At 39.0% G+C, this 12,721-nt stretch overlaps 1 protein-coding gene across 1 annotated transcript in view; it reads left to right on the top strand.

Annotated features, from left to right (window-relative positions):
- PHACTR3 (phosphatase and actin regulator 3) overlaps positions 1-11,491 on the top strand; it is a 48,596-nt gene extending 37,105 nt beyond the window's left edge. The window contains exons 8-11 of the mRNA XM_009998746.1: positions 4,293-4,348; positions 8,449-8,510; positions 9,709-9,849; positions 11,366-11,491. Of these exons, the coding sequence (XP_009997048.1) occupies positions 4,293-4,348; positions 8,449-8,510; positions 9,709-9,849; positions 11,366-11,491 (385 nt within the window). The remainder of the gene's footprint in view (positions 1-4,292; positions 4,349-8,448; positions 8,511-9,708; positions 9,850-11,365) is intronic.
- The last annotated feature ends 1,230 nt before the right edge of the window (positions 11,492-12,721 follow it).

Raw genomic sequence — 12,721 nt, 5'->3', positions numbered from 1 at the left:
GGGGAAAAGGACATGGCAAAGTCTTTGACTTCTGAGAGATGAAAATATATAAATGTATCCAGTTATCTATCAAAGCGCACATTACTGAATAAAACAATCTAAAGGTAATCTGAAAATACTCCAGAACACTCCCCAAACTTCAGACAGCTGAAGAAGGTACTTGAAGGTACATGCCCACTATGCACAGAACAATAACACAGACATAGTTTTGTTTGTTTTTTTTTTACTTGAGAAACAGCTTTGTGGCATTGTGAATTCATGTGGTGCCCCCGCCCCGATTCTTTAAGCAATCACACTTAACATAAGACATTCCATACATTTACAGATCTGGGGGGATCTGTACAGAGCTAGGACTTGCCTACAAGTGACTTGTGAGTTTTTAACAAAGCTTTCAAGACCCTTCCAGAAACGGCTGGCTCTGCAGAGGTGCTCAGAGGGAGGACTCCTGCCTCAGCAGACAGTGCAAAACCAACCAAAGCTAGGTTTTAACATAACTCAGAACAGAAAAGCATTAACTGGGTAATTTTCTTCCTCAAAACAAGAAGTAGCTATCTAAATTTAAATCAACAGAAAAGAAACCATTACTGTGACACAATGAAAGTGGTTCACTATGTTAGTGCTCTTAGTGGAGTTTACAGTCACCTCACTGAGGTGAGTCCCATAGGGGTTTGTGAGTCCCCAGGTAAAAAAAACCCAGTACAAACAAAGCACAGAACTCACCCAGCCATGTCCACATCGATACTGCAGCAGTGCTGGAGCTCCATGTCCACCGCAGACCTTCAATGGCTCCTGCAGCAAGATCTGCAGAGCAGGATGGTGCCCAGGCAGGGTGCAGGATGGCCTCTACCCACACAGGTGCAGGGACTCTACTGAAGCCATGAGAAATGAGCCAAGACTCCAATTTGCTTCAAAATGGCCTGCAGCTCTATAATACAAAATCCTCTGTGCAAAGTTTGTGGAGATCACCCACAATTCACTGAGGGTTTAGTTTTCAGCCTTCACAAAAACTTCTGTATGGCAGGTGCCTGCTTCCCTCCTTCAGAGTCACACAGCAGCTCCTATGCTGCAATGCAGTTTGCTGGTAACAGTGCTTCTGCTAGAATGTATTTCCTTTAAACTTAGGAGATATAAACATCCCCTCTCTATAGCTTTTGTCCCTCAGTACCAGCTTCCTGGCCCGTGCTCCCCAGCAGTGTGAGGGGAGCCGGCTGCCGTTTCCCCAGGCCGGGCTCCTGTCAGGCCCGGGGATGCTTCTGAGGCTGCGGTGCTGCCTCTCCACAGGGCCAGGTGGCCTCTTTCTGAGGTAAAACATTGAGCTGAATGCACAGGGGACGTCTTCTCCTTATGTCAGTAGCATTATTTTGTAATTTAAGAGCTTGGGAGAAAAGACCCCAACAACCTAGAAGTAAAAAAGCAAACCAGAGCACTTGTTGCTCAGGAAGGCATGTAGCCCCGTGGTGCCGGGGGAATGGCTCGCCCAAGCAGGGGCACAAACTCATCTGAAACAATTTCTTACTTATCAGCTCCCTTCAAGAAGGACATGCTTTTTTGACAGAGGTAACCTACAGCTTCCCTTGCACTATGCTGAGTGGCTGACCCACCAAGCCCTCAGGAAAGTGTACTTATCTTTATCCAAGGCCAGCTGCAGAGGAGTTGTGAGGGAAGTTGGAGGTATCAAGGAGGAGTGTGAGAACCCCTTCTGAGGGAACAAAGTGCTGTTGGGGCTGCTTAGACCCCCATGGGGGGATGAAGCACCCTCCTCCATCCTCCCAAAGCAGCTGAGCAACTGAGAACAAGCTCTGCTCAGTCAGTAAATACACACAGCAGCACCTAGTTCTTGCTAAGATGGCTGACCAGGCAAGGCTGTGTGCTGTGCGAGCAGGGCTTGGCTAGCCCGAGCTCACAGCTGCTTCCCCTCGTTACAATCAGCAGCCCTTGGTGGAGGCATCTGGAGTCCTTCACCTGGAGCCCAACCACCACACAGCACAGCTGCCACAGCAGAGAAAGCAAATGAAAGGGGTTTCTGGAAAGAGAGAAGCTTCTCCCGAGCAGAAAAAAATAATGGAAATAAAATGTCTCTCTAAACTTTGGCAGCAAAAATGTCAGTGGTGTTGCCACTTGTCATTGTTTGATCATGACTCTCACTGTATTTGGTGTTTTCTCTCTATCCCCAGCTTCCTAAAACCCTGTTAGAATTTTATTTTTATTAAAAAACCACTTCTAGTTTTGTCAGTATGACAAAAAATCTTGGAAGTGTTGTCCATATCTCTGAAAAACTCAGGGAAAAAAATGCAATGCAATCTCATGCATATATATGCCTGTGTATTTCTGCTTTTCCTTCTATTGTGGGAAAAGCTGAGGGTGTGCACAAGAATATGTAACTCTGGGCACCTACCATGTTTATCAAAGCCAAAAGGGAAACAAAGTTTTAACTAATTAACCATCATATAGAGTGTAACTATAAAAAAAAAATATATATATATATACAGAGCTTCCTACACATATGCATTCTCATACTGCTTTAATAATTTCTGTTAGGCTTTTAATCCCCCAGCTTAAAAGGGGCCTCTGAAATCCAATGTACAGATTCTGGGAGAATCTATAATAATCTCGCATGAGAGGGGTGTAATTACAAATGGCTTGAGAGAGAGGCATGTAAGCAGCAGGTTGGGTGGATCTTTCATTTGCAGATAAGCTGAGTAAGTCATTCTTCCCTGATTTATATTATAAAATGCACATTAATCTCTTTCAAACAAAACCTAGCCAGTGTTGTATCATTTCTGAGATACACAGTGAAATGAGGGAGGAGTCCAAGGGGAACAGGAACCAAAATACATTTCATCATCATTCCTGTTTCGGCTTTGGATTTACTACTACAAAAAGAAATCTGGAGACCAGAAGAAAAACCTTAGGTGATAGGAAATGTTAGGCAGCAAGAATGGGAGTTAGATTATGAGCTCTAGTGCTTAGAAACACCTACAGTCTAAATTTTCAGTTGGGGTGAATCTGGTATAATAGTTGTGATACCTTCCTGTTGCCAAACGAGAGCTTTCCCAGTGATCTCAGGAAAATGAATTTTAAAAGGATAAGGAGTTGCATTCATATTTTGTACTGTTGACCTCAGGACATGTAAGTAGAGCTGATTTTGAAGGTATGTTTGTATATTTATTACAAAACAAGGAGAAATTTGAATCAGGTACTTTTACTAGTTTTTTTACAGTTTGTTAACAGTTACTTAATTTTTCCATCTTTTGTATATTTGATAAAATGTAGATCTTTTTATAGCATCACTTTATATTAGTTCCTTTATTTGTCATACATAGTGGAAGGATAATTACCACAACAGTGGTTTGCAGTGTGGTCCCTGCTCTGGGTATTTCTTTGTCTCTGTAACTCCATCTCTGGCTTGGCAACATCTGCAGGAGAGGATGAGAATCCTTAAACGTTGCCAGAACACAGGCCAGAAAGCATCATAACCTCTTCCTGATCTGCTTGCTGGATTATTACTTGGAAGCTAGAAATGCAGCATGTGTGTGTCTGCCTAGGGGAGGGGTTTGATTACCTGAGATCCTCTGCAGATATTAGCAGTGTCTCAGGGGAAGTCTCATTTAGTATGCAGAATAAAATTGCTGTGGCACTGATCATATGATTTGAAGACTCAATCCTGAAGCAGCACAACTGAAAAGGGGAGGTGAAACTGCCTAAGACACTCCGTTCAGACAGCATGAGGCTGTGAGCAGCACACGAATTTTATTCATCAGGCAGGAGGAGAGCTGCTGGATTGGTCTGTTAGACGGGCAGTCGGGAAACCACAGGAAAGCTTTATTTCTGGCAAGTCTGCATTTTGTCAGGATGCACCACTGGTGTAACTAGAAAAAAGGAAGCTGCTATGTGAGATTTAAAGGTAGAGGCAGTGATAGCTACAGAAGATCCCTATGAAACTCATTTGATAACCACCTTAAATAACCTCTCAAGAGTGAATTTAACTGTTGGAGAGCACTGGTTCCAAGTGACTGGAAAGTACGGTGAAAAGGATGGACGTTCTGAGGAAGCATTTCACTGACAGCAGAGCGAACTAGGGGAGAACTTCTACCTGCATTGCTGACATTTGGGAAAAATAAGAGAAGAAAGCATTCTGGTGCCAGGATTCTTGTATTTTTTTTCCTTCCTGAGTCCTGGAGAAGGATTTTGTAGTCCCCTCCCTGAGGAAAACACCAACCAGATCTCAGAACACTGCAGACTTTCCAAAGAACAGGCATGGTACAAAATGTGATTTTGGTGTTTTTTCGCAGGCGACTCAGCCAAAGACCTGCTGTTGAGGAGCTAGAAAGAAGAAATATACTTAAACGTGAGTATTTTTTTTCCCTAAAGTATTTTATATGATAGTTGTTGAAACAAGCAATTGCATTTCTAGAACATATTATTTTTAAATAGACAGATTCATTCATTGGGATTATTTTCTGTGCTTAAAACTTTTAATTTTTCACATGTCCTGGGTTTCAAATACTGCAGGCATCAGAATTCACACTTCGATCAAGTGAGTACGGAAAAGAATGATTTGTTCAAATTGAGGCTTCTAAATGTTCCCCCTGATTTCACTGTTATGGATATCTAAGCAAGGAACACAATCTTAGTGTCACACGGTGCAGTACGAATTGGACTGTTGTTTTTCAAGATGAGGACTGTCACTGCAAACTGTACACTGAATGTCACCAAGGCTTAGGTGGAATGGAGAAAGCATCCTTGTGGAGGTGTGATTCTCCTAGCAAGTATCTTCCCAAAAACAAGTCAACAAAAGATCATTCTGAGTTATCAGAGTGACAGTTCCAGGCCTGTTGTAGATGCTGCCACAGGGAAATGTTCTCAACATCTCTCAATTAAACACAAGACAGGAACTTGCAACTCTTCCTAAAGACTGGTGTTCTGACCTGAGAATCAAACAAGTGGTGAACATAATCTCTTTACCTACAAGTGCTGGGGAATCCTCTAAGTAAAGAGGAAGTGGGAGAAAGCTTGAAATTGTCTCCATTATGAGACTCAGACAGGAGAAAGGGGGAGGCCATCTGCTTGAAGGAAAAGTAGATTACTTCTGTTGTTTTCATGGTCTATTTAGTGTTGAAAGACAAAAAGCAGAATTATGGGAACAATAGTTTGTTTCTCATTAAAGAAGCATAAAACATTAAGCCACATAAATGTATGTCATACAAGAAATGCTGCCTATGCTATTTAATTAATATTTAATTATTGTGATTGTAATTTGCTAGGCAAAAAGTTATCCATATTTTGTTACCTAAAATTTAATATCTCAGAACTTTCTTCGGAGTTCATAGGAAAAACATGCTTTTGCCATTGAAGTTATTGGGGATTTCATTTCAGTTTTAATGTACATGGAATTCCCTAGTCAGCTTATATTTATTGGCATTTTCAGTATGTGTACATTGCACCTGATAAAGTGAAATGTCTCTAATATATGCATAGCTAATGAGACACAGGATACATTGTTTGCAAATGTGAATGGATCAGCTTGGCCCTAACTTCACTTGGAATCTACCACAAGGGACAAGAAAAAACATTAAGCCAAGATTCTGAAATATGTGGGACCAGATTTTCAAGAGTCAGAACCTAAGATCTCAGAAAATCTGTTTCTTTGCATTTTTTCCTGGCTGAGGAAGAGCTGATCTCTACTGAAAAAAATCTGTTTCTTTATGTTTACTTTTTGAAGTGTGCTGGTTACATCCTTAATCTGGGTTAAACTGACCAGCTTTAATAATAAAAAAGTTTGAATACATTCACATAATGAGCTTAGAGAGAGATAAAGCAGAAAGAAGATAAAGCAGAAAGAAGATAAAGCAGAATTAAAGATATTTCCTGAATGCCAGCTAAACATACTAGTCTAGATTTGTATCTCATTTAAAGAGCTCCCAGCATGGAGTAAATATATTGACTTCAGTTCAGTTGCTCAGGCTTTATACAGGTTCAGCTGAGATGAGAACCACTTCTATTTTATTTACTTCTTCCATAATATACAAAGCTATATATCTTGTAAAGAGCTAGGGTAATCACTTACCTGTGTCAGTTGTAATGTTAAAAGGCTGGACAGATGCAACAACCCTAGTCTCAGTTTTGAGTGAATCTGGAAATTAGTAAAGTCTCTGTTTATTAGTAGGGATATTGATGTTCTTGTTATGGACTTTGAAGACACCTGGGCTGGGACTGACATGCAAAGCTGTCGCAGCATAAATGCTCTTCAGTGAAATCACTACAACCTCCTCCAGGTTGTAAGGGCTTGTAGCGTTGAGTCCTAGGTGTCATTACATCTTTGATGTTCATAATGCACACTGCTAACAGAGGCAGTGGTACCCCCAAAGCTGCTTTAAGGACTAATAATTCACATTTGTACAAATCTTGTCAAAATGAGAAGCATATTGCAAGTGCCTAAGTGCAACTACTATGTTATTTTAAAGCAAATCTTGGTAAGATAAAAAATAGTGATGACTCCTGTCTCTTAGGGAGATGTTTCTGAGATAAAAGTAATACTTAAGAAGCAACTTATACCAAACACTTTCTTAAAATCTTGTTGATTTTCCAAGCCCTTTACTTTTACTATAGAAACACTACTTTACTACAAAACCTGCAAAGCATATGAACTAAAATCACAACCCACGTGTTCTTCCTGCATTCAACAGCAAGCTGTTTCACATTTAAGAAGACAGCATCTCTTAAATCACACTGTACCATCCCAGTTCATCCTCAACACCAGGAATTGTCCCAGCCCTCACTAATGAATGGATTGATGTGTGGGCAGTGACATTGATGGGAAAATATCCCTGGTTTGTCTGTAATAAGGCCTGAGTTGTGTTACGCCCTGGCTAGCATTCCCTATCTAATCTGGGGTTATTTTTTATAAAAGAACTCTTTCTTGTCTTTCTTGAAACTGCAGATATGCATGCACAGCACCTGAGTGAATGACTCATAGAAACGGTTCACTGTATGTGTTTAGTATGTTTGGAAAAGCATTTTCTGATCAGAAATGTGTATTTGGGGTTTTTCTTTAGGAATTCTCTCAGTGCATATCAGTTATCTCTTAAAAAAGCCATTATGTCATAGAAAGCTATCTTCTTTTAACAAATACATATAGATAGGAATATCTACTTTTAAAAGGGTGAATTAAAACTAAATTAAGCATATGGGTGCCTTCTTGCAGGTATCTCCATGTCTTAGAATACACTTTACTTTTTAAAGGCTGGTCTCTTTTTGAACATTCCAGACTTAAATAGCTGCTCATCCCTGACAGGGTACTAATTTTATCTGTCCTTTTCTCTTTTCAATTTGTGTGCCTTGCCACCACCAAATTGTAATACAGCACATTATAGCATTTTAGATTAATTTGATGTACATGTCTGCTATAGCCCAGGACTATCTTCTTTTAAATAGATACTTACGGTGGAATTTCAGTGTAATCTAATGAGCCTAAAAATAAGGGAGAAGAATACTTCATTACTAAAAATATGATTTTGGAAACTAATCTGCAGTGCCTACTGTCTTTTTGAGGCATATTCAAAATCACGTGTGCTTTAACACTGGAAATACCTAACGCTTGTGGTATAATAAAGTTCACAGTAGTATCTAGAGAATCCCTGAATGGTTAAACCTTTTTCTCTAGGTCTTCAGCTTTGTTCAGGTCATAGGCTCACCCCTTGATTTAGTAACAGATAGCACTAAAAATAGAAACACCATTAATTTGTTTCCCAAGGCAAGGGATATATTTCACACAGTATTACAGCACTCTAGTCTATTTTTAGACCCAGTGTGTAGGAGTTACCACGGCTTGAATGTTAATAGGCACAGCACACAAAGGCAAGCTGGCTTTGGTTAGAATGGAACATTATAAAAGAAAAACCCTGTGAGGATAAAGAGGTTCTAACGTCAGTGGCATATCCTGAATAGCAGAGAAAAAGGCAGGCAACTCAAAGCTAACTGCTGTGGCACTGGGACCACATCAAGATGTAGCCTGGGAAAAAACTTATAAAGGAAAGAACGTGCTTTCCCTGAAGCTGCTGCAGTAAGTCCTTTCAGTATCTGACAGCAATTAATGTCTCCAGCAATATGGAGAATAAAAAATGACAATTAAATATAGAATATTTTTATTTTCCTTCTGAAGTTTGTACAATTTGAGACTTGGTGTGGCTGCTACTTTTATTAAATCTCCTTGGAATTAGAGTTTAGAGCAGAGGAAAAACTAACATTGGCACCCATTTTCCTCACAGAGATAACTATATGTTCTGAGAGAGAACCAGAGAGTGGTGCTGAATTAACAAAACATACAAACTAATAACCAGCTACTAGGTTTTTATATTATCTAATTTATGTTGCCTGGAACTACTGGAACTATCAATCTTTCTCATAAGGAATGTAATTTATTTTTTTTAATATATATATTCTCTACAGAACGAAATGATCAAACAGAACAGGAAGAAAGAAGGGAAATCAAACAGAGACTGACAAGAAAGGTAAATCTTGCAATATCTTCTATCAGTTTTTAGACACTTAGAAAAGCTAATATAACATTAACCAGCCATGGAAGCCATTATTACACAACCCCTCCATAACACACACCCTGCTCAGCAGTGTCTGAAATAGTGGTATTTAGTAATATGAGTACCTAATCAAAATATCTATCTCATCTCAGCTATGTGAGACTGAGTAGAACACTTAAGTATAAACTTTACATCAGAATAGGGGTGTTACTTGCACACTGCATGTTATGCAGGTATATTGCTAGAAAAGGACTAGTTTATTCTTTGTAGCAATCAATAGCAGAGCTGACTCCCTGCTGAGCACTAGGTGTGCTCCTACAATAAGATTTCTGTTTGCATTTAAAGTATTCTCAGAATCAGAACTGTGTCGTGTTATTATTGTACTGTTCCTAGGAATCTCTACTGGAATTATAAGCCAAATATGCTGATAACTTGTTAAAGCCAAACTGAAATTCTTACAAGTCTACTCCTGAAAACCTTTCCCAGACTGTAGTAGAAACCCTCTACTACATACATTATACACAGATGATCATAAGTTAATTATGCTTCCTTTGCATATTATAAATACATTTTATCAATAACCAGGTTAAAATACTTTCCTCTTTTGTCCGTAAGTCACTGTGCTGTTTCCCACAGCTCCAATTAAACCATTATTACTCTCCTAAAAATCCTGTAGAAGTCTGAGTATTTTGCTGCAATTTCCAAGGGATGGGTTGTTTTTTTTCCATATTCATAAATCATCATAGAATCATAGAATCCTAGGGGTTGGAAGGGACCTCGAAAGATCATCTAGTCCAACCCCCCCTGCCAGAGCAGGGTCACCTAGAGTACATCACATAGAAACACATCCAGGTGGGTTTTGAATGTCTCCAGTGAAGGAGACTCCACAACCTCCCTGGGCAGCCTGTTCCAGTGCTCTGTCACTCTTACAGTAAAAAAAATTTTTTGGATATTCACCTTGAACTTCCTATGCTCCAATTTGCACCCATTACCCCTTGTCCTATCACTGGTCATCACTGAGAAAAGCCTAACTCCGTCCCCCTGACACTCACCCCTTACATATTTGTAAACAATAAATGCACACTAAGAAAAAATGGAAAGCAGAAAACGTATGTTTATTGATATGTTTGTTACTAACACTGGTTTTATTTTACAAAACTATTTAATACAGCTTAACCAGAGACCTACAGTTGATGAACTAAGAGACAGAAAAATTCTGATTCGATTCAGTGATTACGTGGAAGTGGCGAAAGCACAGGACTACGACAGGCGAGCAGATAAACCATGGACAAGACTGTCAGCAGCAGATAAGGTGCTGACACAATTAACATGACCTATTACTGCTTCCTACTTACTCTGTCTGTGATGATATATTGCATTTTGCAAAGACATTTAACCTCTGGGACATTTAACATCTGTAAATGTTAGCATTATTTTTAATGCTGAAACCACACTGACCAATGCATAATATAAATGCTATTTAGAAAAATGCCTATTTAGTACTATAAGGACTTCTTCCCTGCCCAGCAATTGATATAAGGAAAAAACAAAGCTGCATACAATGTTTCTTGATGCTTTAGGGTTGCAACTCAAAAACATTTCCAGCCAATGCAGTATTAACATTTATCCTTACACTGGAAGTTTTATCCCAAACGGGCAAATATCCTCCACTGTGTTTCTAAACATGTAAATATTTCCTTTCCTGTTTCCTGTGAATTCTCAAGGAGTTACTTGATCCCACATTTTCACAAGTGTAAACAAACACTCAGTCCATCACATACCTGCCACATAGATGGTTACATCCTAATTTGACTTTGACCTTTAGGTGCCTGAGTAGTAAAAATAATAGCTCAGCATTTTTCCAGGTTCCAGTTGCTGAATGAGTTTTGAAGTTCCAGGGTTGCAGCAAGCAGAATGAGTAGGGATACTGAGATAATTACTGGGTAAAATTGGAAACACAGGTTTGTTACTGCTTTGTTTTGAGGAGATCAAACACTTCACTCCAGTGCCTCCCCAGTAAAAAGTGTAATAAATGGTTTTAGAGTGCTCAGTCAGAGAAGGAACAATGTATTTCTACTACTGTAGCTGGTCTCCTGAGCTCACTGAAATGGTGAATGAGCTATTGTGAGCTACAATGAAAAGAATAAATATTTTGGTTTTTTTCCTTGTATGTACTGGGTATGTATTAAAATGAGGCCTTCTCTAGTTTTACTGCTTTCATATCCTTAACTAGGAAGGTTTATAAGCTAAAAAGAAACTGACAGAGTTCAATTATCTCAGGAATTCCAGGTCAGGAGTTTGACCATTGCATTCGTGACTGAAAAACAACTCTTTCAGAGTAGGCAAATATATTATTTTTCTTCATTTTTCTTTTAATAAGCCAAATCTCCTATATGAAACATGAACATAGGTAAGCCTCACATGTATAGGTAGCTATCTATGAAGTACCAAATATACAGAATCTGGGAAAGCACCAGTACATTCCAGTACACTTGCTGATCAATTTCCCTGCAACATCTTTCAGTGTTTAATAATTTTTAACTTGAATATTATTAAATGAGACAATAAGCATTGTGGTTTTATTCTTCTCTCAGAATTGCTTCTAGACAGAACTGACCCTCTCAGCAATCAGTAATGAATGATACAAGTTTCGTATCACTAATAAATAAAACGTAAATATTCAGCACCTCTACTGGCATAGTCTGCTTTGCTAAGCCAAATACCTGTTTTTTCTCCTTTAGAACTGCTGTTCTGCTGTGAGTCCCGTATTTTACAATGCTTATAAACAGAAAATTGTTTGTTAACTTACTTCGCTTTTCAATCCCTAGGCAGCAATACGGAAAGAGCTAAATGAATACAAAAGTAATGAAATGGAGGTACATGCATCAAGCAAGCATTTGACAAGGTCAGTTTTCCAGCTGCTAAGAACAATCTGCTTGAGTCCTGACTGCTAATGGAAGGAGAGCAGCCTGACAAGCACACTTACTTGCAGTCCAGCAGGAGACTGGTTTGGAACCTTGTCTCTCTGTGTGGCTGGGCCAGTGTGACCCTAGTCAGTCTAGTGCTTACTGCATGTGCCAGCACTTATGACATGTACTATGTTTAAACATGCATGAAAATATTAATTTCCCTTTCCTAAGTGGGAAAACAATGTGAGAGGCTGATTCCACAGCCACTGTTACTTGGAAAAAACCCTACCTTGTTAGTTAGAGGAAAATTTAAATAGCAATCAGTTCTTTCCTGCAATTTTGATTAGGTCTCTTGAGCAAATCCAATTGCTCTTACAACAGTATTTTAGGAGTTGCTGGGAGCACAGTATACTCTTGCCAGGCTGTAAGCATTCTCTGGTGTGGTTGCTGCTAGAATAAGTTGCCTGACACAGCCCTAAAGCACTTGGTGTGCAGTCTCCCATCCTGGAAGGCTCATTTCAGCAGTGCCTGGACCCACATTTCCATGCTTATTTTTGAACTCAGAATGAATTTTAGCTTAATTGAGCTTTGGGTGTTCAAGACAAAATGATCTAGACAAATACACTTGGGCCATAAATGCAATGTACATTAATCTAAAAGCTGTATAAATCTAGAATGCTCATGCAACTGTTCAGACTTTTTTAACATTCCAAGGCTCAGACTCAATGTTTATGGCAAGATATCACTGTGTTGGAATGGAATATAGGAGTGAAAAATGGGCTGGCTGCACTTCAAGTCTGAAAATGAGATAGATATACCTTCTCTAACTGAAGCTACCTGGGGAGTTTAAGTAGATTATAATGATATATTTTGAAATTTGTTCAGGATACTAGGAGTAAACAGGCTTAAAATTTATAATTAGTGCTAAGACATTAAAAATTATCAGGACTTCAATTACATCGCTCAGCTACAAGAAAAATCCTACAGAGGAAGAGTGTATTTTCATTAATTCCAAGCAGGTTTTAAGACTACCATACACTAAATGAACAGTGTCCTCATATTTTCCAAAGCATCGGCTCAACATTGCTTAACTGTTACTCTACCTTTAAACAGAATGAATACTGTTTCCTTAAAAGAAGCACAATTGTTTTGTTAATCTAAGAGGATTTAAAAAATGTGTATATATATTTATTTATTTCAAAGTGGTTTGAAAAAATGTTTCTTATTTCTTCTAGATTTCACAGGCCATAGAAATTTTCTTCTGAGAAGAATCTG

This window comes from Chaetura pelagica, unplaced genomic scaffold (genome assembly GCF_000747805.2).
Source record: "Chaetura pelagica isolate M959 unplaced genomic scaffold, ChaPel_1.0 scaffold275, whole genome shotgun sequence".
NCBI classification, from domain to species: domain Eukaryota; kingdom Metazoa; phylum Chordata; class Aves; order Apodiformes; family Apodidae; genus Chaetura; species Chaetura pelagica.
The sequence above is the reverse complement of the archived record's forward strand: the minus strand, read 5'-3'. Positions and strand labels throughout refer to the sequence as shown.